General features: G+C 39.9%; 7 protein-coding genes and 1 non-coding gene across 17 annotated transcripts; 3 read left to right on the top strand and 5 right to left on the bottom strand.

The window, feature by feature from the left end:
• Positions 1–435: 435 nt before the first annotated feature.
• LOC133708884 (chaperone protein dnaJ C76, chloroplastic) lies at positions 436–2717 on the bottom strand. The gene is made up of 4 exons (XM_062134450.1): positions 2245–2717; positions 1905–2161; positions 1498–1681; positions 436–1327 (listed from the first exon to the last, which is right to left on the bottom strand). Exons 1-4 carry the CDS (start codon positions 2635–2637, stop codon positions 608–610), a joined length of 1554 nt encoding a protein of 517 aa, XP_061990434.1. The 5' UTR covers positions 2638–2717; the 3' UTR covers positions 436–607.
• A 465-nt stretch (positions 2718–3182) lies between these two features.
• On the bottom strand, positions 3183–3254 carry TRNAT-UGU (transfer RNA threonine (anticodon UGU)). The gene has a single exon. It is a non-coding gene; the product is annotated as a tRNA-Thr (tRNA).
• Positions 3255–3334: 80 nt separating this feature from the next.
• LOC133708886 (prefoldin subunit 5) lies at positions 3335–4568 on the top strand. Its single transcript, XM_062134452.1, has 2 exons — positions 3335–3756; positions 4204–4568. The coding sequence occupies exons 1-2, from the start codon at positions 3394–3396 to the stop codon at positions 4288–4290; spliced, it is 450 nt and encodes a 149-aa protein (XP_061990436.1). The 5' UTR covers positions 3335–3393; the 3' UTR covers positions 4291–4568.
• A 67-nt stretch (positions 4569–4635) lies between these two features.
• On the bottom strand, positions 4636–7988 carry LOC133708882 (probable RNA helicase SDE3). 2 transcript variants are annotated; one of them, XM_062134448.1, is made up of 4 exons: positions 7701–7988; positions 6690–7585; positions 6102–6332; positions 4636–5821 (listed from the first exon to the last, which is right to left on the bottom strand). In XM_062134448.1, exons 2-4 carry the CDS (start codon positions 7446–7448, stop codon positions 4790–4792), a joined length of 2022 nt encoding a protein of 673 aa, XP_061990432.1. In that variant the 5' UTR covers positions 7449–7585; positions 7701–7988; the 3' UTR covers positions 4636–4789. The 2 variants fall into 2 exon arrangements, with proteins under 2 accessions (XP_061990432.1, XP_061990433.1); XM_062134449.1 differs by having other exon boundaries at positions 7667–7793.
• A 618-nt stretch (positions 7989–8606) lies between these two features.
• On the bottom strand, positions 8607–12090 carry LOC133708881 (probable RNA helicase SDE3). 6 transcript variants are annotated; one of them, XM_062134444.1, is made up of 6 exons: positions 11736–12090; positions 11579–11661; positions 11372–11462; positions 10359–11280; positions 10018–10212; positions 8607–9755 (listed from the first exon to the last, which is right to left on the bottom strand). In XM_062134444.1, the coding sequence occupies exons 3-6, from the start codon at positions 11374–11376 to the stop codon at positions 8769–8771; spliced, it is 2109 nt and encodes a 702-aa protein (XP_061990428.1). In that variant the 5' UTR covers positions 11377–11462; positions 11579–11661; positions 11736–12090; the 3' UTR covers positions 8607–8768. The 6 variants fall into 6 exon arrangements, with proteins under 6 accessions (XP_061990428.1, XP_061990429.1, XP_061990427.1 ...); XM_062134445.1 differs by having other exon boundaries at positions 11584–11661; XM_062134443.1 differs by having other exon boundaries at positions 11372–11457; positions 11584–11661.
• A 402-nt stretch (positions 12091–12492) lies between these two features.
• Positions 12493–15938, bottom strand: LOC133711004 (uncharacterized). Its single transcript, XM_062137164.1, has 4 exons — positions 15801–15938; positions 14233–15294; positions 13955–14143; positions 12493–13645 (listed from the first exon to the last, which is right to left on the bottom strand). The coding sequence occupies exons 1-4, from the start codon at positions 15897–15899 to the stop codon at positions 12755–12757; spliced, it is 2241 nt and encodes a 746-aa protein (XP_061993148.1). The 5' UTR covers positions 15900–15938; the 3' UTR covers positions 12493–12754.
• Positions 15939–16868: 930 nt separating this feature from the next.
• On the top strand, positions 16869–20342 carry LOC133709629 (superoxide dismutase [Fe] 3, chloroplastic). 4 transcript variants are annotated; one of them, XM_062135429.1, is made up of 9 exons: positions 16869–17028; positions 17170–17281; positions 17906–17995; positions 18082–18273; positions 18822–18993; positions 19415–19488; positions 19576–19602; positions 19737–19760; positions 19845–20342. In XM_062135429.1, the coding sequence occupies exons 2-9, from the start codon at positions 17201–17203 to the stop codon at positions 19968–19970; spliced, it is 786 nt and encodes a 261-aa protein (XP_061991413.1). In that variant the 5' UTR covers positions 16869–17028; positions 17170–17200; the 3' UTR covers positions 19971–20342. The 4 variants fall into 4 exon arrangements, with proteins under 4 accessions (XP_061991413.1, XP_061991414.1, XP_061991418.1 ...); XM_062135430.1 differs by having other exon boundaries at positions 16881–17024; XM_062135434.1 differs by having other exon boundaries at positions 16895–17028; positions 17192–17281.
• A 113-nt stretch (positions 20343–20455) lies between these two features.
• Positions 20456–22275, top strand: LOC133709630 (protein-S-isoprenylcysteine O-methyltransferase A-like). The gene is made up of 3 exons (XM_062135435.1): positions 20456–20652; positions 21197–21284; positions 21382–22275. The coding sequence occupies exons 2-3, from the start codon at positions 21203–21205 to the stop codon at positions 22017–22019; spliced, it is 720 nt and encodes a 239-aa protein (XP_061991419.1). The 5' UTR covers positions 20456–20652; positions 21197–21202; the 3' UTR covers positions 22020–22275.
• Positions 22276–22318: the final 43 nt, after the last annotated feature.

The raw sequence follows: 22318 nt of genomic DNA, 5'->3' as shown, positions 1-22318 counted from the left end.
TAGCATTTGGCATTCTTAATACTAATGCATTGATTAACCAGAAAAGCCTAGGACTATGATTTCAGGTATTCTTTCACTTGGGTAAAACCTTCTCATTCTAGAGAAGACCTAAATTTGAAAATAAAATATATCTACTTTGTAAGACTATTTGCATTCAGCGTGTTCAGAAATCTTAAGAACTCATGTTGGTTATCCCAGGAGTGATTTGGGGTTTCCAAATGGGAAATTCTTTGGGAAGTCCCCTTTGTTCCTTTTCCTTTGGTCTGATATTAGTTGATGAATGATGAAAACTTGGAAATGGGCTTTCCTCTCGGGAATGTCTCATTCAGTGTGAGAATCTTCTCACCAATGACATGGATGTACAAAGGAACTTAACAAATGATTCAAGCAATCCTAGATTCTAGATGTGAAAGATGGGGGTAAAAGAAGAAAAAGGAAGTCGATAACAAACCAAATTTTCATTGCTACTGAAAGTTCCTACAGAAAACATGAAAAATTACAGTGTGGACTATATAGATAACAACTTATCATTGATCTGCTAAATGTGTGTACTTAACTGTAGTGTGCTTTATAATTACAGTAATATTGAAGTATAAATCAATCTCTCCTAACTTTCCCTACTTTGAATGGCATCTGCAAGTCCTACAATTATCATTCCAATTATATACCAGGTAATCCCCGCCAATATGATCTGTAACCAAGAGCTGTTGACTATGTCCAGTGCTAAAGAGCCATATACATGTTCTGTCAAACCACCACCACCTGTACCAGTACTACCGTTAACTGTTGCAACTTCATCTCCTTGTAATCTAGCTATAAGAAATGAAGCAACCATTGCTGGTCCCATTGGAGCCACCCATCTAATTGGGTTGCTCTTTCTTCGAATGTTATCACCTACAGGTGTTGTTTGCTTCCATCTTGTGCCACCAATACCTGCTGCAGGTGAATTAGGTTCTGATGATCTCGAGACGTTGGAGTTGCTTTGGGAGGTTGAGGCAGCAGCTGGAAGAGCATTGCTCAATGGAGTCCAATAGTCATCATCACCTGGGTTACTTGTGTGACCATTCAATGCAGAGGTTCGGCGGTTGCTGTTTCTTTTTGGTTGTTTCCTGGCAGCAGCTGCATCTCTGATCTTGCCAATGTTTGGTTCAGATTCTGTGCTGGATTCTTTATGTGCGGTAAGTAGTCTTAAATATGGGAGAGGCTTTGTTGTACTTCTGGAACTGGTTTCACCTGCACTTGCAAAGGGTGTCCAATACAACCAGTTGGAGATGGATCTGATGGCTTGAATTGCTGACACTCTTGCTTCTCTTTGCAAGTCTGTCTCCTGATCCAATTGGAAACATACTCTAATTCAGTTACTTGACATGGTCGATGGGAAATTAATAAACTCAGTAACTTAAACATATATAATCTGAGGCTGAGTGATAGTTTGTGGTTATTAGTAAGCAGCGAAGTGAACTTGGATATAAATGTATGTGGAAGGCGGGAACTAACATTAAAACTCTGTGCAGAAGCTTTCTGTTTTGCATCTTGGAATCTTGTCTGGAATTTTTTCACCTCAACAAAGATGTTGGAGACGCGTGTACCGGCTGAATTCCCCATTCCTATTCTTACATTGCCACGTGGCTGCTTCGACATTAGAAATTCCAGAGCTGCTAGGTCTGACCTCTCCACAACCCTACATAGAGTTCAGTGACTGATCAACCAATAAGATGACATATACAACTTGAACCTGAAGTAACAGTACAAATATTCACTGCTGTGCATAAACAAATGAAGGTGGTTTCTGAGCTCCCCCTATACAGATTCTATATGTATGTAACTAAAGTAACGCTTAATTTTTGGGTATACTCTAATCCTGCTGCTTCTTAATCTGGTTCATGGTTTGTGGAGATACTTACGAGATGCAATCAACAGGACAAGCCTGTATAGCCTGCTCTATTTTGTGTTCAGGGTCAGCCCACTGTCCGACGACCCTGGCTCTTCCATACACGGATTCAATTGCAAAAGTTTTTTCAGCACATAACGCACATTTCAAGCAACCAATACACTTGACTTCATCCACGAAAACTGCTCGTTCTTCGGTTTCTGAACCAAACCATGACGAGTAAAGAGGCTTCCCTGAGTAACCTCGGAGCTCTGCAATTTTCGAGTGCTCCTGCATATGTGCATGCAAACTAGTAATTAGTTGCCGATTATTAGAGAGAGAGAGACTGAATAAGCAACTGTGATCATGTGGACCTTATCATAAGCCAGGCGTTGATTAGGATCAGAGAGAAGAGCATATGCTTCATTGAGAATGATGGCCATGTCATGGCCTGCTGCGCCAGCGATGTCCGGGTGACACCTCTTCTGGAGTGTCCGATATGCTTTTCTTATTTCAGAGTGATCCGAAGAGCTATGGATGCCCATAAGATCGTAGAGATCAAAGTCTGTGATGTCAGATCCGCTAGAAGGAGCTCTTGCCCTGCATCTCCATCTTGTAATCTTCATGATCTTACTAGGAGGCTTTTGAGCATAACCCCAGGAGGAGGTTCTTGGGGTAGTTGTTCTTGTTACGACCACTGAAGCAGAACAAGTTGGGGAGGAGGGAACATACAGAGGAAGACATGCTATTCCTGCTGCTGGAGGCATGTCTGCTTCTTAGTGTTAGCTTAGCTAGCAAGTGTAGATAAGAAGCTAGGTAGAGATCAAACGAGAAGAGGTAGGTAATAGCTAGCTAGATTTGTGTGTACATGTATTAGCATTAGGTAGAGAAGCATAAAAGTGAAGACGAGGAGAGAGGAGGACCAATAAAGTGTTGATATCCTCCACTCCGAGATATTTGGGTTCCGTAAACAGCCAAGCCAGACTCGGAAAACGATATGAGATATTTCTTGACATTGTTGTACTGCTTGCTAGTTTGATTGAGAGCCTCTCTCCTTGTTCTTTGGTCGGTAACAATAACTAACTGGAGCTTTACGAAATGAGATGCTTTGTTGACATTTGGTTGGTTAAGGTAGGTAGCCCATGGCAGTGGGCCGCTAATCCCTCAATTGGACGACGACTCCTGCCGTAGGAGATTACGAATTGGGCTGTATAATACTGTTGAATTTTAAAAAATAAAAAATGGATCACTGGGTTTGGTCTGGCAAACAATAAAGTTCGTTTTGGATTAACTGGAAAAAGAAATGCCTTGCTGCCCCCATGCAGGATCGAACTACAGACCTTCAGTTTACAAGACTGACGCTCTACCACTGAGCTATAGGGGCATTTTCAGAAAAACATCAAACTTGAACGGCTGAATATGAAGAAAATTAAGGGTAAATAAAATAGGAGGAGGGAGTGAGTGAGTGAGGGAATTGAAATAAGACCTCGGAATTGGGAATCAGAGGAGTGCGAAGAGTGAAGATGGCGATGAGCGTGAGAGGAGAGATGGAGAAGCTGAGCGTGGAGCAGTTGAAGGCAGTGAAAGAGCAAACTGATCTGGAGGTCAATCTTCTCCAGGATTCCCTCAACAACATCCGCACCGCCACCACCCGCCTCGAGCTCGCCTCCTCCGCCCTCCACGACCTCTCCCTCCGCCCCACCGGCAAGAAGATGCTCGTCCCTCTTACCGCCTCCCTTTACGTCCCCGGAACTCTCCAGGACCCCGACCAGGTCCTCGTCGACGTCGGCACCGGCTACTTCATCGAGAAGAACATGCCTCAGGCCAAAGACTACTGCGAGCGCAAGATCAATCTCCTCAAGTCCAATTTCGAACAACTCGTTGAGGTCAAACTTAGATCTCCTCTTTGTGAATCTATTTCAATATTCCCTACGTTTGCTAGGTTTGGTGATTAGTCTTCTTCTTTCTTTCTTGCTTTCTCATAAATGAGACCTGAAATTGAAAACCTCCTTACTCGTAATGCCAATTTCATATCTATTACCTTCAAAAAAATTCATTGTTTTGCTGCTCTGTGTATGGCAACTGACAGCCGCAATTGACTAGTGTTTCTGTGACCATTGATCCAGAGTTTGGGAGATTGCTGATTGCTGTAATGTTTTCTTTGTATGTATAAAACTAAAACTAAAACTAATCCCAGGGGTGGACAGAAATGCTCCTCTTGACTCTAATGCATACCTTATACTGCTTTTGAGTAGGGCTGCTCTTTCGTTGCTTATTAGTTTGCTTGATTCTTTTTGTTCTTGTTTTCTTCTAATTACGAAATTGATATGCAGGTTGCTTCTAAGAAGAAAAGCATATCTGATGAAGCTGGGTTAGTTTTGCAAGCAAAACTGAAGCAGATGGCTCCTACAGCACAGTAGGAGACAAGGACTTTTAATATGTGAGCTGTGGTATTCAAGTTAAGATCATGATGTACTGGTGACTTAGGAGTAGGTTATGCTTGTTTTAATATAGAATCCAAACTTCATGTTAGAGTTGTGGTTTGCACGCTTGAACTGGTGCGGTTTTGTTCCCTTACAAATGGGATTGAATCTCTTCTGCTCTTTGAAGACTCGTATTGTGGTGTATCATTGCAGAACTACTTACAATCTACAATTTGCTTTTTCCAGCTTCAAATGTTGAGCTTTACTTGCTATAACGTAGCATTTTTGTGAGGAAAGATTGTGGTTTAGTTTCTGTGTCTAAGCAGATCATCAACCAAGAAATACAAAAAGCAAACAGCTGAATGCCTTGTGCATTTGAAAAAGGAGGTTTCCATACATGATATTCATAGAATTTGTTTAGAGTTTAATACATAAAAACCATCTGCAGCACATGAGACCTGAAATACACACGTTCAAAAGCAACCAATAAACAAACTCAGAAAGTTCTTGTTTGGTAGTCTGAGTCTGACTTTTGGTTCAGGTCTAATTGTGTGATGGACATTGGACTGCGGCTTCTATAGGGGCTGAGCTTACAGAGTCTTTCAAAGTATGAAATCTTGAGTCCCTTTTTCCTTGCAATGTCAGCGCGAACCCAGCGCGGACTATTTCCAGGTTTACCAGTAACTATAACACTAGTAGTCTTGTCAGCAAAGTTAGTCAGGGCGACCAATGTTTCTGGTTCAATAGCGGATGAAGCATCCACCAGAAAAATATGGCTAAAATGTCCAACAGCTATGCCTTTATCATGTAGTCGAAAGCTACTCATGAAAGTCGAGAAAATCACCCTGTATTTCCGGAGTTTCTCTATTGAAGGACAAGAAAAACAAGACTCTTTGTAAAGGGATGAGCGGAGGATATCCTCAGGTACCTCTTCTTTCTCTCGGAATGCAGCATTGGCACGAAACATAGTCGACTCTGGAATCACCTTCACCAAGCTTCTCATCAGCACATCGCAGCAGCTGTTAGTAGGAGCACAGATAAGAATGCGATACTCTGGCGACTTCTGACATAATTGGTATACTGCTTCACTAACAACCACTCCAGTTCTTGAAGGTTCTCTTAATTGGTATTCTGCTTCACTAACAACCACTCCAGTTCTTGAAGGTTCTCTTAAATATGCAAAAGATTTGCCTTCACAGTCCGGACCAGTTACTACATAAGGTGGTGAGCCCTGAATCCTTAAGATATTTCCAACGGCAGAACGTTGATCTTGATCAAGCTTATGACAAGTAGTAGAAAGCAGAGCTGGTGCAGTAGGAATGCTTGCTCGTGAGTCACAGTCAGGGAAGAGGAAGTTCTGAAACAAGGCATCTGATGCAGCTTTAACTGCATGGTGGGCTCTTTTCAAACAAACTCTATTGAATGAGAAGCTGATATCATATTTTTTGTTGGAATGATGATAAGAATAAAAGCCATCTTCAAATTCAACCAAAACGCGTTTGCTCCCAACAACTTTATAGATGAAGCCCTGTACATATGACACATTGACATGCATGAAACCAAGGTTAGAATGATAATAATGTGGATATATAACTGAAATTCAACTACTGCAGTCTACACACTACTATAAGCCTATAACCATTTTTTCTTTTTAGAGAATCTAACAGAGTTAATGAAGCAGATTCATGATAAGATTCGGTTTGATCATCTGAATGGTAAATCAGAAATGCCAGGACCTGGTGAAGTAGAACTTAGTGATAAACAGAATCCAACATATGCTAAGGCATAAATGGATGTTCAGAGTTTACCTTAAAGGGCTCAGCAGTACTCTTACCCACTGGTCGTGCAAAGACCAAGTCCCTTGATAAGAGGAATGGCCGTTTCTCAGGAACAGAATCAAGCTCAAATTCCACAAAGGTTTTATCTTCCTTATCTTCCTTTTTCCGATTTTTATAAATTGCTTCCTTTTTCCGGTTTTTATAAATTGAACTTTCATCCAACGCCAATGTCACACCCTTCAAAAGGAAATCACTCCATTTCTGATTCAAATAACAGCATTAGATTTGTTTTTTTAAGCCAGCATCCAAAAGCATACAACATCCGGAAAATCACATAACAAGATTTCAAATCACAAAAAGATCAAGCTACATCTATATAAAGGAGATGGAGTGTTCAAACACTCCCTAAAGGCCCTCAACAAAATACCCTTGATTTAAGGAACAAACCATAATCCTACTCAACTTGAAAAATACTCTATCACACCTATGTAAGGCACAAAGTAAGGGAAGTAAGCTATGAACAGTACGGTATGGTGTGCAGCTTCCAATAAGTATATACCTAATGGTTTGAGATATGCAACAGGGTAATAAGATTTATGCATGTAATAATTAGGGTACCTCCAAGTAGAAATCTTCAGAATATAAGAGAGCGGCAAAGTAGTCCTTGTATGTTGTGGGAGATAATGGGCGATTCAGAACTTTGGGCACAATTTCGTTCTTGATCAAGGCTTTGATATCCTCAGGAATCATGAATACAGGTAATGGATCCTTTTCAACACACACATAAGCTGTTCTCTTCCCGTGTTGTTGGTGTTGATTTATAACATTTGAGGAGGAGGAGGATGCTACGGATAGAATTGACTTGTAGACAGGAGGGAGCTTTGGAGAAGATGGATATGAAGAATGTGATGGAGGTTTTTGGGAGGATGGATTTGGTTTAGAATTAGATGATGTTGGCTGAGGTGGCTTCTTAGGGGATGATGAAGATGGTTTAATAGTAGACGATATGGTTGGTTTAGATGATGAAGATGAACTGATAAAAGAAGTGACCGACGGTTTATTGTTAGATGAATAATATTGAGATGCTGGTGGTGTTGTTGTTGATTGAGGTGGTGGTTCATAAGAGGAGGTGGTGGGAGGTGAAGCAGGAGAATGAAGTAGAGAATTAACAAAATCACGAGAATAGTACTGAGGCTGAAATGAAGTTGAAGAAGTTGGCAAATGGCTGCGCCTGGGACTGGGAATGGGATCATACTCATAGTGAAGGTCAATGGTATCAACAAAACGGTTTCTTGTATAACCGGAAGAAGTTCGATGAAAATCAGGCTCATCAGAACAACACAGAAGGCATCTCAGAAGATCAAAAAAGCATGACATTTCTATCTTCACTCTGCTCTGCTGTGATCAAATTCAAAACAAACAGACAAGCTAATTAATTGATAACCGATCCGATCATTTGAGGAAGACCCTTTCTAGTTCAAAGCAGATCGAGTTGACAGTTGATGAGGTTTCCTCTGCAAAATTTCGTAGTCATAATACTTAAGAATCTGTTAATTTCAAAAAAAAAAAAAAAAAATACTAAAGAATCTACCAACGTTTGCAAGTTTAAGCAGAGGATTACTGACTCACAGATGCAGTTACGATCGCGTTTACCGGTGACTGACTGACGGACTCTACAAATTGATGAAGAAAGGAACACAGAAAAAAGAAAGAGAAGTAGACTCACCTCGTTGACGAGCAAACGACTTTTCACCACTTTGCTTTTCTACCCACCAACAGTGGACTGGTTACTTAATAAGTAAGGCAACTTTTTGAAGAAGAAATATAAACAACTGGTGAATTAATTAGATTACATCGTACTACATGCACAGTGAGTGAGTGAGGAGAGAGAGAAACAGGGTTGGTTGGTTTGGTTGCGTTGCCTTTCCCTTTCCCTTTCTCTTTTTGGTTTGGTTTGGTTAAAGGTTAAAAGTTAAAAGTCAAGAGTTTCCATGAGTACCATCTGGTTATTCTGTTGTGGCAATATATCTATCTACACATGCTTTTAAAGCCCTCGATCGGCTACTAGGGAGGTGAATCAAACAGTACTCGCGTGCGCGTGCTGTACAACTTTCGTCTCTGGCCAATGAAGCATCCACCAGAAAAACATAAGGACACTGAGATTACTACTTTTTATTCTGTGATGACCACCATACTTCTTCTGCTTCTGTTTTTGACTTTTTCGAGATTGATAGATCTATCATGTTCTATAGTTTTTGGGTTGATCTATATGTATTGAGTTTTGTATTGTTGTAAAACAAAGATTCTGGATTAGTTTTGTGACGAGAAATCTTCGAATCGGCGTCGTTAGAAATCAGCGATTTCGGTTCTACAACCCGGACAAACCGAACCGTTTAGTCTCGGTCCTTGTTTTCAGCGAGTCGAAGCCTGGCCCGAAATTCCTCTGCCGGTCCCTGTAAATGAAGTGCCGGTCTGGGACCGTGCCCTCAAACAGTGGTTTTGTTTCAGTGTCTCATATGATCATCAACCAAGAAATACAAAAAGCAAACAGCTGAATGCCTTGTGTGTATTTGAAAAAGCTACGAGTTTCCACACATGATGATATTTATAGAATTGGTTTAGAGTTTAATACATAAAAACCATCTGCAGCACATGAGACCTGAAATACACACGTTCAAAAGCAACCAATAAACCAACTCAGAAAGCTGTTTGGTAGTCTGAGCCAGAGTTTTGGTTCAGGTCCAATTGTGTGATGAACACTGGACTGAGGCTTCTATAGGGCCAGAGCTTACAGAGTCTTTCAAAGTATGAAATCTTGAGTCCCTTTTTCCTTGCAATGTCAGAGCGAACCCAGCGTGGGCTATTTCTATGATTACCAGTAACTATAACACTAGTAGCCTTGTCAGCAAAGTTAGTCAGGGCGACCAATGTTTCCGGCTCAATAGCAGATGAAGCATCCACCAGAAAAATATGGCTAAAATGTCCAACAGCTATGCCTTTATCATGTAGTCGAAAGCTACTCATGAAAGTCGAGAAAATCACCCTGTATTTCCGGAGTTTCTCTATTGGAGGACAAGAAAAACAGGACTCTTTGTAAAGGGATGAGCGGAGGATATCCTCAGGTACCTCTTCTTTCTCACGGAATGCAGCATTGGCACGAAACATAGTCGACTCTGGAATCACCTTCCCCAAGCTTCTCATCAGCACATCGCAGCAGCTGTTAGTGGGCGCACAGATAAGAATGCGATACTCTGGCGACTTCTGACATAATTGGTATACTGCTTCACTAACAACCACTCCAGTTCTTGAAGGTTCCCTAAAATATGCAAAAGATTTGCCTTCTGGTACAGAGTCCGGACCAGTTACTACATAAGGTGGTGAGCCCTGAATCCTTAAGATATGTCCAACTGCGGAACGTTGATCTTGATCGAGCTTATGACGGGTAGTAGCAAGCAGAGCTGGTGGTGCAGTAGGAATGCTCACTTTTGAGGCACAATCAGGGAAGAGGAAGTTCTGAAACAAGGCCTCTGATGCAGCTTTAACTGCTTGGTGAGCTCTTTTCAAACAAACTCTATTGAATGAGAAGCTGACATCATACTTTTGGTTGGAATGATGATGAGTATAAAAGGCATCTTCAAATTCAACTAAAATGGTTTTGCTCCTTACAATGCGATAAATGAAACCCTGTATATATAATTTGCATGTAACTAAGATTAGAATGATAATAATGTGGATAAATGACTCAAATTCAACTACTACACCCTACTAATGCACAATGCCATATATTTTGTTGGAGAATCTATCGGAGTAAATGCAGCAGTTCATGATCAGATTCGGTTTCATAATCTGAATGGAAAATTGGAAATGCTAGGACATAGTGAAGTAAAACTTAGTGATAAACAGAATTCAGCATATGCCAATGCCTAAATGGATGTTGAGAGTTTACCTGGAAGGGCTCAGCAGTACTCCTACCCACTGGTCGTGCAAAGACCAAGTCCCTTGATAAGAGGAATGGCCGTTCCTCAGGAACAGAATCAAGCTCAAATGCCACAAAGGCTTTATCATCCTTTTTCTGATTTTTATAAATTTCAGCTTCATTCAACTCCAATGTCACAGCCTTCAAAAGGAAATCACTCCATTTCTGATTCAATAACAGCATTAGATTTGATTTTTTAAGCCAGCATCCAAAAGCATATATACAAGACTCAAAAAATCGAAAGCAAGATCAGGACCAAATGGTTTGATGAGATTTGGAAAGCGTAATCATGCATGTAATGATTAGGGTACCTCCAAGTAGAAATCTTCAGAATATAAGAGAGCAGCAAAGTAATCCTTGTACGTTGTGGGAGACAAAGAGCAGTTGAGAACTTTGGGCACAGTTTCGTTCTTGATCAAGGTTTTGATATCCTCAGGAATCGTGAATACAGGTAATGAATCCTCTTCAACACATACGTAAGCTGTTTTCTTCCTGTCTCGTTGTTGTTGAATTATATCATCATTATTTGAGGAGGAGGAGGAGGCTGGGCATAGAACTGACTTAAAGACAGGAGGGCGCTTTGGGGAAGATGGAGACGGAGATGATAGAGAAAAATATATGCTGGGGGCGGGTTTTGGGGAAGATGGAGTTGAGGATGAAGATGGTTTAGAAGTATATGCTGGGGGTTTCGGGGAAGATGGAGACGGAGATGGTGTAGAAAAATATGTTGGAGGGTGTTTTGGGGAAGATGGAGATGGTCTAGAAAAATATGTTGGGGTTTTCGGTGAGGCTGGATATAGATGATGTTGGCTGAGGCTGAGGTGGCTTTTCAGGGAAGCGAGACCTTTCGTTTCTGGGGGGGGGCGAGGTTTGCGATTCTTGTTTGTCAACCATAATATTGCTGAACTCCCGATGACTAGCAGCAACCAATACCGATTAAGCCAAACCCCATCAGGACGAGGCTGAGGGGATGATGAAAATGGTTTAAAGCGAGACCATTTGTTTCTGGGGGGGGGAGGTTTGCGATTCTTGTTTGTCAACCATAATATTGCTGAACTCCCGATGACCAGCAGCAACCGATACCTATTAAGCCAAACCCCATCAGGACGAGGCTGAGGGGATGATGAAAATGGTATAAAGCGAGACCTTTCGTTTCTGGGGGTGCGAGGTTTGCGATTCTTGTATGTCCACCATAATATTGCTGAACTCCCGATGACCAGCAGCAACCGATATCTGTTAAGCCAAACCCCATCAGGACGAAACTTAATTGGCTACACTTAAAAAGGAAAAACGCCAGTAATGGAGTTATAAAGTGAAGTCAAACCTCATAGTGGCCGGGGAGGTTGCAAGAAGACGATGTTTGAATGAGGTTTCTGGAAATTTTCCAGGAAAGCAAAAGATCTAGCACGTCTGAACTGAATGAATACATAATTAAGAAATTGTTTAGTTAGCATGAAGATAAGAGAATATGAAGACAAGATGTCCAGATGCATTTCTAGCTAGATTATTTGAAAGTTGACACAAGAAGCACTTGACCGAAGACGCGCGAGACCTTGGAATGCCTCTAGCACTAGAAAATATAAGAAGCAGATGGAGTGTTGAGGTTTCTTCGATCTGCAAAATTCCGTAGTTATAAAACTTAAGAATCTGAGAAGGTTTGCAAGTTCAAGCAGAAAAATTAGACATACCTTATTACCAACTCGCAGATGCAGTTTTCCGATCGAGCTTACCAGTGACCGACTCACTTTACGAATTGATCGATGATCTAATCCAAGTAGGGTATCTGACATATGAAGAGAGGAACACAGAAAACAAAGACCTTGTTGACCAGCCAACGACTGATCACCACTTTGCTTTTCTACTCGCTAGTTGCTAGCTAGCTTAATTAATAAGTAAGCTTGCTTTTTCAAGAAAAATAAAAACAACTGGTGAATTAATTAGATTACATCGTACTACATGCACAGTGAGTGAGTGAGGAGAGAAGGAGAAACAGGGTTGGTTGGTTGCTTTGCCTTTCCCTTTCCCTTTTTCTTTTTGGTTTGGTTTGGCTAAAACTCGACTTAGCATCTGATTCTGATGAGGCAAGATATTAGTGGGACTACACATGCTGCAGAGTACTCGGCTACTAGGTAGGTCATAGGTGAACCAAACTCACGCGTACGTGCGTACAACTTTGTCACCTGCCTCATATTGTGAGGCAGAAATGAAGTTGAACAAGTTGCCAAATCTAGATCGACGAGTTGATATGAGTTTGTTGTTTTGAACCCTATTTCATACCAATTAAACGCCCAGGATTCCGCTAACCCTCGCTCATAGTCTAAACCAGAGTTGTGCACAAGTTTTCTGTCTTCCGTTAACCCTAGGGGAAGCTTCAGCTTCTTCAGCAGTATCAAATTGAAACCGGTTTTCACAATGATCATGCTCAATGGAACAACACAGAAGGCATCTCAAAAGATCAAAGAAACTTGACATTTCTTCACTCTTCAGTCTTTTCTGATCAAACAAACAAACTAGCTAGCAGCTGACTAATAAATGATCCATCATATGAGAATATCTAATTAAGTTGAGGTTCCTTCACTCGTGTTAAATTAAGCAGAATAAAAAATGTTGGCAAATTAAACAAGACCGAAAATGTTTACACAATTAACACAACCCAAATTCAAATAACAAATTAACAGGACTGAATGAGCACCAAATTAAGCTCCATTTAGGTGTCATCTGATGTTGTTCTCATCTTACTGAGCCTTTTAAAGTATGATGTCTTCAATCCTTTGGTCCTGGCCATACCAGAGCGCACCTGATTTGGTTGATGATTGGCTGAACCTGTTACTATAACAGCTGTGCTCTCATTAGCAAAATTAGCTAGAGCTATCATTGTCTCTGGCTCAGTAGCCAAAGCAGCATCCACCAGAAAAATATGGCTGAAATGTCCAGCAGTGACGCCTTCATTGTGTAGCCGAAAGCTAGTAACAAATGTGGAGAAGATCAGCCTGAACCTCTGGAGTTCTGCGAGTGGAGGACAAGAAAAACATTCGCCGTCATGATCACATGAGAGGAGAATCTCAATAGGTACCTCATCTACCTCTCGAAATGCAGCATTGGTTCGATACATGTCACACTCTGGAATCACCTTCTTCAGACTAATCATCAGCTCGTCGCATGTGCTGTTTAAGGGGGCACATATGAGAATACGATCATCTGGAGAGCTTTTATAGATTTGCAATGCTGCTTCCCGAACAACCTCTCCTGTTTTTGATAGTTTATACGGTTTAGATTCAGTTTTTCCTGTACGAATCACGGAGCGTTGGCCCTCTATAATATAGGGTGGCGGGCCATAAAAGCCTAAAATCTGTCTAACTGCAGCCTTTGGTGTGGAATCATTGGAAATGAAGATCTTTTCTGGAACACAATCAGGAAAGATGTAGTTCTGGAACAAAGGATATGATGCAGCTTGAACTGCAGCATGAGCTCTTTTAAAACAAAGTCTGTTAAATGAGAAGCTGATGTCATATGTGCGTTTCGGATGATGCTGATAAAGAAAGTCATGTCCGAAATCAACTAATATATGACTGCTCTTCACCACACGGTAGAGAATGCCCTGAGTAAAATATCATGGAATAGTCATGTTTATAACATGAAACACCGAGATCCTCAAACATAGAAACTACTGCTGGATATATATATATATATATATATATATATATATATATATATATATATATATGGAATATTGTTGGAGCAACATTACACATAAAAGCTTACACCTTGTTTATCTTTACCTGGACTGGCATACTGAAAATATGCAAGATATAAAAGGAAAATGCAGCATAATGGCTGAGCATGGTACAAAACATACACAATTACATAGTGCCTCGTATGTGTATGCATGAAAATTCAAAAAGCTTACCTCAAATGGCTGAACATCCCTACCCGAAGGTCTTGCATAGACAAAATCCCTTGATAAAAGGAATGGGCGTCTCTCAGGAACTGAATCTAACTTCAATTTTACAAAGATTTTTTCATCCTTCTTTTTAGCCTTTATAATTGCTTCTTGCAAGTTCAATGTCACTTCCAACATTTGATAATCTTTCCAATTCTGAATCAAATGAAAGCAGAACTCAAGATTTCTTCTTGGAAAACTAGCTATTTGTGAAGGCACTTTAAAAGGGCACAATTAAAGAATACCTCCAAGTAGACTTCCTCAGCATATAAGAGAGCAGCAAAGTAGTTCTTATAGGTTAAAGGAGACAATGGCTGGTCAAGAACTTTGGGCACTCTATCTTTCTTGATCGAAGCTTTAATGTTCTTGGGAACCTTGTATATAGGTAATGAAACCTTTTGCACCCATGAATAATATGACTTCCCCCGCTGATTGGCTACATGTGAGTGAGGTGAGGAGAAAGCTCGCCTTAAGGTTGGAGGCAGCTTAGGGGATGATGGAGGTGATCCAGATGAAGATGATGAATGCTCTCTAGGGCAAGATGGAGGCGGTACAAAAGAACTCAACAATGCGGGTTTCAGTGATGATGGAGATGGATTAGATAAGCCCCTTTTGATCAATGAATAACCACATGTCTTCCCCCGTTGATCTCTTACATGCGAGTGAGCTGAGGCAAAAGTTTGCCTTAAGGCTGGAGGCAGCTTAGGGGACGATGGTGGTGATTCTGATGAAGATGGGGAAGATGGAGAATAAATCACCAATGGGGGTTCTAACGATGATGGGGATGGACTAGATAAGCCCTTTTTAACACTCGGGTTTTTTTTCTTTCTCTGTCGGTTTCTTCTCTTTGACTTTGAGGAAGAAGCAGAAAGACTTGGTTCCAAGGACTGTGGGAGCTTAGGGGGAGACGGAAATCGAGGTGGCCTAGAAGAAAATGATGAGAATGCAGATGATTTAGATGAAACCATTTCAGTCCATACCTGAACTGCCTTCCCCTTTTGATTGTTTCCCTGAGAGGAAGCAGCTGACAAATGTAGCTTCAGTTTGGGATCAACAAAAGAGGATTTGGGTGGTTTAGATGAAGATGTTGGGGGTTCAAGGGATGACACTTTAGGTGGTGCTTTAGATGAAACCATTTCAGTCCATACCAGAACTGCCTTCCCCTTTTGATTGTTTCCCTGAGAGGAAGCAGCTGACAAATGTAGCTTCAGTTTGGGATCAACAAAAGAGGATTTGGGTGGTTTAGATGAAGATGTTGGGGGTTCAAGGGATGACACTTTAGGTGGTGCTTGATCCATATTGTCCTCCTGTATTAAAGAACACACATTCAACAGTTAACCTCTATCTGATTGCCAAGAAAGTATTAACCAAACACGCAAATGATAAAATTAAATTAAGCAAGAGTTAACAAACATGAACTCTTTTAGCTGTTCAAGACACAATTGAGAAAAAGTTAACAAAAGATTTAGTCTTTTACTTTTAGAGATGATCTTTTTTAATTTGTTTGGTTGAAGAGAAATTTCAATGCCAAAAATGAAAGAAGAGTAATTAAACTGATGTGCTATTGCAGATTCTTAGTTTTCGAGCTTGTAACAAATGAAATCTGTGCTATTCGATCATTTCTTTATGTACCAACGATTCATCAGTATCCAAACAAAGCAAAAGCATAAAAGAAAAGTAAGTTGAGTGCATGCAAATGGATCAAAGATATGAAGTTGACCACAATGATCCAAAGAAGTAAACATCGATCAGAAGCAAAAGAAAAGGAAACAAAAGGCAATATAGACAGGAGATCAAGATATACAAGACATACCTGAGATGGTTGAGCCAGTGAGTGACCATTAATTGAGAGAGTCATATAGATTAGGCTGAAGGTTCCATCTTCTTTCCAAAAGCACTGACCAATGACCATGACTTGATATACAAATGCGGGGTCCAACTTGATGTGATTAGGTGGTAGCAAAGTCACTGACTTTTAAGAAGAGACTTTGAGAGGACTCCTGTTGTAAAACTGATTCCTGAAAACTCTGTGATACGATATTATCATTGATACACGTATTATTGAACAAAAACAGTACTAGAAAGAAAAAAAGAAAAGAAAAAAAAACTTAAAATACGACTTTATCTCATGTCCTTGATAGGGAAAAAGAAACCCTGCTGCCAATGGATCACATTCACACCGAAAGAGATGATTATCATATGGAAAGAGTCCAAACAGATGATTATAATTATCTAAAAAAAAAAGAAAAAGAAAAGGAAAGTCCCGGTGGAGTTGGTACGTTCCGTTCCATGGGGGGATTGCAATTAATAAAAATGTTTGCCTGTGTGTGCCACCACTTTTGTTGTATTGTGGGTGGTAAGCAGTCACAAGATGAAATGATAATATAAGTTTTGAGTGCAGGCTAGAGCTCCACGAAAGTAAAATATAAGTTTAAGTAGATCGAGTACTCACTGATCATGCCCTTGTTCATATATATATATATAGTACAGCTACGTACTGCTTAATTATCAAATCCTGGATGCATGAGCTTAATGCATATGGGTTCTGCAGATATATGCGTACATATATACCATACATATATAACTGAACCAGACCTGATAGACCATTGCAACACGATCGAGTATGCAGTAACGTACTGCATTTGCTTCTGCTGGGAAAGATAACAATTTTAGCCTTTTTTGTGGGAAATAATTAATCGAGAACAATACTAAAATCATTTCAAAAACAGAAGAATTGCTCAAATTGCTTCAAGTGCCAGAAAAAAAAAATATATGAGGAGCGATCACAGCAAAGGAGAAAACTACTTAAATTAAAAGTCAATCATGACCTATCTTCGTGTCGTGATCTAGTCAAAGAGAAGAAAGGGTAGGAAAGACATTTGATTCATTCATACTCCTTTGTTTTTACAGGCCGGGTAGGATTTTACTGCTGCTTCTTCCTGTCCGTCCAAGTCCAAGGAGGAGAGGGCTGAACCTTACCCAAAAGCAATCATACCTGAAGCCGCAATCGGAAAGCTCTAAACTTGACTGCACCCAGGCAGGTAATGCCTCTCTCTCTCTGTGTCGAGCTAAACTGTCTTTAATTACTTTCCATTTCATATGGATGAGTTGGGCATAAATAATTCTTCTCTTCACTCTCTTGTTTTCTTGATCTGATAACTCAAACTAGAATGATTTCACAGACCTTCTGCTGTAAAGCACCAGAGGAGAGCAATGTTATCCTCTTCTTCTCCTCCAAGCTCTCATCTTTTGTTGACTCACTGTTTTAAGACTCCCAACCTTTCTCATCATCAGGTACTTGCCGCTTTCTATTCTTCCATGCTTTGGTTGTGCCACATGCATATTGGGAATAATTCATCCTTTTTATTTGTTTAGATATGTCTTTCTCTAACTTTATGGCTTCGAATTAGTAAACAGCTTTTGCTCTGTACGTAACATCTATTGCTACTTTCTTTAGAGTATTATCAGTGAACTAGATGTGCATTCATTCAAACATTTTAGAAATCCAAAATGTTGATCAAAGTTCTGGGTTTTCTCCTGTGTTGATTATAATACATTTCGAGATCGGAGTTTATACATTCTCCTATTATTGGTTTTCTGATTACCTAGCGACAATAACAATGAAGCCGCTAATGTAGGTGTTTACTTTATGAAATGTTGAAACTCTAATATTATGAACTATTTCCTATAGTATTTGAAAGCTTATAATTCCAGATAGTTATTTATGTATCTTTTACTGTCTAATTCGAGGGGATGAGTACTCCACAGGGGAAGTTGAGGACTTCTTGAATTCAGTTCATTAGTTTTTTCAGCTTCTATTGAATGTGTTTAAATAGTTCAGGACTACTGTTTCAATTTCTATGCTCCATTGTAGATTTCTTTTACGTTGTGTGTCTGTTGATTTTATGTATTCATCAGTGTAAGCGGCAGAAAAGATGGGCCAATGGGTCACAGAGAGCTTCTAAAGTTGTTGCTTACTATGGCTTGAAGGAACCACCTTATAAACTTGTAAGTACGGAATCCCTCCTTATAAATTTTTGACATATCATATTATTATACATTCCTTGAGTGATCTGCCACTGTTTCTATTTTAGGATGCTTTGGAACCCTATATGAGTCAGAGGACATTGGAGGTTCATTGGGGAGGCCATCATCGTAACTACTTGGAAGGTTTGAACAAACAGCTAGAGAAGAGTGACATACTGTATGGCTACACTTTTGATGAACTTGTCAAAGCAACATATAATAATGGGAATCCCTTACCTGAATTTAACAACGCTGCCCAGGTATCAACTTAGATTGTCAGCTATATATTACTGGTCAGTGATAGGAAACATTCAACTGTGGGTGTTTATACATTTAGAGGAAACATTTTAGAATCACATATAATCATGTAGCAGGAGAGTATCTTCCGGTTATAGCACGCTATACTTGGGATGGCAGAAATTATAGAGGTATAAGTAGAGCAAGGGTGGATCTGGTGAGAGGTTGATGGAGAAGAATCTACCACCAAGTAGGACTGTAAACCGAGCATGCTAGATTCTGGCTTTAACTTGTTCAAAATTTTTATTTCTTTGGTTGATTATCCTAAAGGTTTTCATGGTGTTTCATACTGGTTAAATATTGGAAGTTTCAGACTTCAATCCCTTTTTCTGGGCACATCATTTTAAAAAGGTTCAAACCAAAGACATGTTGCAGAAAGGGATGTGAGATCTTTTGCATTTGTTTGGTAGTTCATAGTTGATATGAGACAACAAGGCAAACTATTCTTTATTTGTAGTTTCCATCTGAGTTGGGGACTATGGGATGAGATTCTTTGACTTTCTCCTTGCAGGTCTGGAATCACGACTTCTTTTGGGAATCCATGCAACCTGGAGGAGGGGACATGCCCAAACTAGGAGTACTTGAGCAGATTGAAAAGGATTTTGGTTCCTATACAAGTTTCAGAGAGAAGTTTATAGAGGCAGCACTAACTCTATTTGGCTCAGGCTGGGTTTGGCTTGTTTGTAAGTCCTTTCTTAATTCAATTTCTGCATCTGTGTCAATGTGCTTGGAATTCTTAAGGAATGAAAAACCCTCATTTGGAGCTTTCTTTTAGCGTGTCTAGTTAGCCGTCATTATGTTGAAGGATAATGATAAACAATAATATATTTTATTCTTCTTGTAATAGAAGTGCAAGAACCTACATCGTATATCCATGTCATAGATCTTGAAATTTAGATAGATAACAATTATGATACAGTTATCGTAATCATGAGTATTATTATGCACTCGTGCTTGACATCGTTCCAGAAGATTGCAAGCCACCAAGTGTATTATTGTTACCAAGTGTTTGTACAAACCTGCTACGGAAATCATCTTATGGCCTTGTTTTGCGAATAAACTCCTGCCATTACTTATTATTTTCCTTGGTTTCATTTTTCCCAGTAAAGAGAGAAGAGAGACAACTCAAGATAGTTAGAACTTCAAATGCCATTTGCCCACTTGTCTGGGATGACATAGTAAGTACAGCCAATGTTTATGAATACTATTTCTTACCTTTTCTATTATTTTAGAAGTTGCATTGATGGTCATCTCTTATTGTGCAGCCGATAATCTGTTTGGATATGTGGGAGGTGTGTTGTCTCTCTCTCTCTCTCTCTCTCTCTCTCTCTCTGTGCTTCTATCCTTCTCTTCTTCTCCCTTTGTGGAGATGAAGATGAATTTTTTCTTCAGTATGCTGATAATGTCTTGACTTGGTTTCTTGCAGCATGCTTATTATCTGGATTACAAGGTATGTGTCTACTATAAGCTTCACTTTCTGTCCACAACGTCAAGTATTTTATGACTAATTCCTTGGGTATCTTGTTGTTAACAGAATGAGAGAGGAAAGTATGTGGATGCATTTATGAACCATCTTGTGTCTTGGAATGCGGCAATGGTGCGCATGGCCCGTGCTGAGGCGTTTGTGAATTTAGGCGAACCTAATATCCCTGTTGCTTGAAATGCATTGAGATTATAGAGGTAGTGCGGCTAACCATTATCAAGAGACTCCCCTAATGAGTTTATGCTAGTTTTTGGGGAATCCACCGGAGTTTGAGGTAGATTTTGATCTGTTTTCAAGAAAGAGGACATTAGTGGTGCTATTGTGCTGATGGATGATCTGCATAGAGTGTGTCACAAATAGTGTGTGATTTTAGGGTCAACACTCTCAACAGTAGAGAAATTGTACGAATTCTAGCGAGATGTAATGATGTATTTTTTTTTGTGGTCTGGAACTGGAAGTTCAAGGGCAGAGAATGAGTGTCGTACAAAGCTAAGCCTAAGCCATATAAAACATGAATTGAGCAATGGAAAAAGAAAGAAATGGCTTCCATCCCTTGTTATATAAAGCAGGCACTTTGTTCCTCATCTTTTCAATGAACATTTCCTTTTCTTAACAGAAGTTGGGCCAAGGTGATTGCAATACCATTTGAATTCGAATTTGGTTGGTCATTATTCATTAAACACTAAAAAGAGCCCTAATTCCTCAAGAAGAAACAAAACAAAACAAAAAAAAAGAAGACAATAAATTCATAATTAAGAAAGAAACGAGACTGTTATTTCTTCACGGTCAAACACAGAGCAGCAGCAGCAGCAGCAGATCGCTCCGGCCAGTCATTAATCATCATCATCATCAGGAGGAGGTAAGCCTTTCGATTCCGTTCATGTTTTTCTTTGATAAATTGGTTTGGTTTGGTTTGGTTGCCGAGGAAACCAGAAACCTATCAGATGAAATTTTCCTTTCCGCACGAGATTTCGAGCTCAATACCCGGTCTTCTTCTGGGAAACCAAAACTTGTTTCTTGTTTCGAAATTGAATGTGAGGAGGTTGTATGCTTTTTGCTTACTTCTGGGTCGTGATCAATTGAAACTAGAAATCACCATATCTGTGCTTGTTTGCTTTACAAAGCTTGGTTTAGTTCTATGTAACTTGGTGTTTTTAAGATTTGATACTCAAAACAACATAAGCTTAATTCGAATGATAAATCGATTATCTGTTGTTGTGAATGCATTCACAACCAAGGTTATGCTCCCGAGAAAGCTTTCACACACAACTCTTCTACTGGAAAATAAATCTTGATGCATGTATATATGGTCTTATAGTTAATACAATGAAACAGCTGCTACAAGTACAACAACTTTTGCATTGCAGCAGCATCCTCAAAGTTATTAGTTTTATTTTGTGCAGGATCGGATGTCCTTCTTGAAGCATATTTGCGTTGATATCGAGAGACAATTTTCGGTCTTAATCTCATTTAGCGTTTCATCCTTTGCAGGTCTGGATTAAAGCCCAGAAAACTTTTTTATTTCTACATTTCAGCTTTGCAAAACATAGATTGCTAGTCCTTCACTGAGGCCATTGATTGCTCTTAGGTCTCACTTCCGTGCAGCAGAGCCAAAACCCTATTGTAACAAAGATGGAGCAAGTCTTCACTTACACAGCTTGCCGACAGTTGTCTCAGATGTTTGTGGCGATGATCTTTTTTCATGTTTCCGAATACATTTTAGCAGCCAGCATTCATGGGAAAACAAATGTTACTCTAAAATCTCTTCTGATCAACAAAAACTACCTTGTTGCGATGATCTTTTCCTTGCTGGAGTACTTTGTTGAAATCGTTTTGTTCCCTGGCCTGAAGGAGCACTGGTGGGTCAGCAACTCAGGCCTTGCAATGGTTATAATAGGGGAAATCATTCGGAAGATGGCAATAATTACAGCTGGTCGTTCATTCACACATCTCATAAGGACTCGTCCCTCTGAGCATCACCAGTTGGTTACGAATGGAATTTATCGAGTTGTTCGTCATCCAGGTTACTGTGGTTTCTTCATCTGGTCAGTGGGCACTCAGATAATGCTTTGTAATCCCATATCAACAATTGCATTTGCACTCGTAGTTTGGCGCTTCTTTCAACAAAGAATTCCTTATGAAGAGTTCTACTTGAGGCAGTTTTTTGGGTCACAGTATGAGGAATATGGGAGGCGGGTTCCTTCTGGGGTGCCTTTTGTGAAGTGAAGATTATTTAAGCATTGCTGTGGGCACAGTTAAATTGCTCTTGTTAGACATCTACCTGCATCAAGAATTAGAATAGTGATCTGATATCCTACTGCGGCTTTTAGTCCTTGTTTGTAGCATTATACTTTACATATGACTTGACTGGTTAAAGGTGTTTGTGTTAAGGCGAGTCTGTTGTTGTGGCTCATAGTTGCTGAAACTGAAAGATTCATGAGACAAATCATAATACCAATTGGTCCAATTTGTATACATTAAATGGTGGATGGATCAATATTCGCAAGGCTCTCCACAAGAATTAA

Source organism: Rosa rugosa, chromosome 5, assembly GCF_958449725.1.
Source record: "Rosa rugosa chromosome 5, drRosRugo1.1, whole genome shotgun sequence".
Lineage (NCBI taxonomy): Eukaryota > Viridiplantae > Streptophyta > Magnoliopsida > Rosales > Rosaceae > Rosa > Rosa rugosa.
The sequence above is the reverse complement of the archived record's forward strand: the minus strand, read 5'-3'. Positions and strand labels throughout refer to the sequence as shown.

What these genes read in the sequence shown, in the direction of transcription:
- LOC133709630 (XM_062135435.1), top strand. Translation starts at nt 21,203, where the DNA reads ATGTCCTTCTTGAAGCATATTTGCGTTGATATCGAGAGACAATTTTCG. An exon ending in TAGCGTTTCATCCTTTGCAG is followed by an intron (nt 21,285 to 21,381) that starts GTCTGGATTAAA and finishes GATTGCTCTTAG; the next exon opens with GTCTCACTTCCGTGCAGCAG.
- LOC133708884 (XM_062134450.1), bottom strand. Translation starts at nt 2,637, where the DNA reads ATGCCTCCAGCAGCAGGAATAGCATGTCTTCCTCTGTATGTTCCCTCC. An exon ending in TGTCCTGTTGATTGCATCTC is followed by an intron (nt 1,682 to 1,904) that starts GTAAGTATCTCC and finishes AACTCTATGTAG; the next exon opens with GGTTGTGGAGAGGTCAGACC. An exon ending in CTTCTGCACAGAGTTTTAAT is followed by an intron (nt 1,328 to 1,497) that starts GTTAGTTCCCGC and finishes CAATTGGATCAG; the next exon opens with GAGACAGACTTGCAAAGAGA.
- LOC133709629 (XM_062135429.1), top strand. Translation starts at nt 17,201, where the DNA reads ATGTTATCCTCTTCTTCTCCTCCAAGCTCTCATCTTTTGTTGACTCAC. An exon ending in CCAACCTTTCTCATCATCAG is followed by an intron (nt 17,282 to 17,905) that starts GTACTTGCCGCT and finishes TGTATTCATCAG; the next exon opens with TGTAAGCGGCAGAAAAGATG. An exon ending in CTTATTATCTGGATTACAAG is followed by an intron (nt 19,761 to 19,844) that starts GTATGTGTCTAC and finishes TGTTGTTAACAG; the next exon opens with AATGAGAGAGGAAAGTATGT.
- LOC133708886 (XM_062134452.1), top strand. Translation starts at nt 3,394, where the DNA reads ATGGCGATGAGCGTGAGAGGAGAGATGGAGAAGCTGAGCGTGGAGCAG. An exon ending in ATTTCGAACAACTCGTTGAG is followed by an intron (nt 3,757 to 4,203) that starts GTCAAACTTAGA and finishes ATTGATATGCAG; the next exon opens with GTTGCTTCTAAGAAGAAAAG.
- LOC133708881 (XM_062134444.1), bottom strand. An exon ending in CTGAAGATTTCTACTTGGAG is followed by an intron (nt 10,213 to 10,358) that starts GTACCCTAATCA and finishes TTATTGAATCAG; the next exon opens with AAATGGAGTGATTTCCTTTT. An exon ending in GTACTGCTGAGCCCTTCCAG is followed by an intron (nt 9,756 to 10,017) that starts GTAAACTCTCAA and finishes TTATATATACAG; the next exon opens with GGTTTCATTTATCGCATTGT.
- LOC133711004 (XM_062137164.1), bottom strand. Translation starts at nt 15,899, where the DNA reads ATGGTCATTGGTCAGTGCTTTTGGAAAGAAGATGGAACCTTCAGCCTA. An exon ending in CACTGGCTCAACCATCTCAG is followed by an intron (nt 15,295 to 15,800) that starts GTATGTCTTGTA and finishes TCTTTAATACAG; the next exon opens with GAGGACAATATGGATCAAGC. An exon ending in GGGATGTTCAGCCATTTGAG is followed by an intron (nt 13,646 to 13,954) that starts GTAAGCTTTTTG and finishes TATTTTACTCAG; the next exon opens with GGCATTCTCTACCGTGTGGT.
- LOC133708882 (XM_062134448.1), bottom strand. Translation starts at nt 7,448, where the DNA reads ATGTCATGCTTTTTTGATCTTCTGAGATGCCTTCTGTGTTGTTCTGAT. An exon ending in CTGAAGATTTCTACTTGGAG is followed by an intron (nt 6,333 to 6,689) that starts GTACCCTAATTA and finishes TATTTGAATCAG; the next exon opens with AAATGGAGTGATTTCCTTTT. An exon ending in GTACTGCTGAGCCCTTTAAG is followed by an intron (nt 5,822 to 6,101) that starts GTAAACTCTGAA and finishes TCATATGTACAG; the next exon opens with GGCTTCATCTATAAAGTTGT.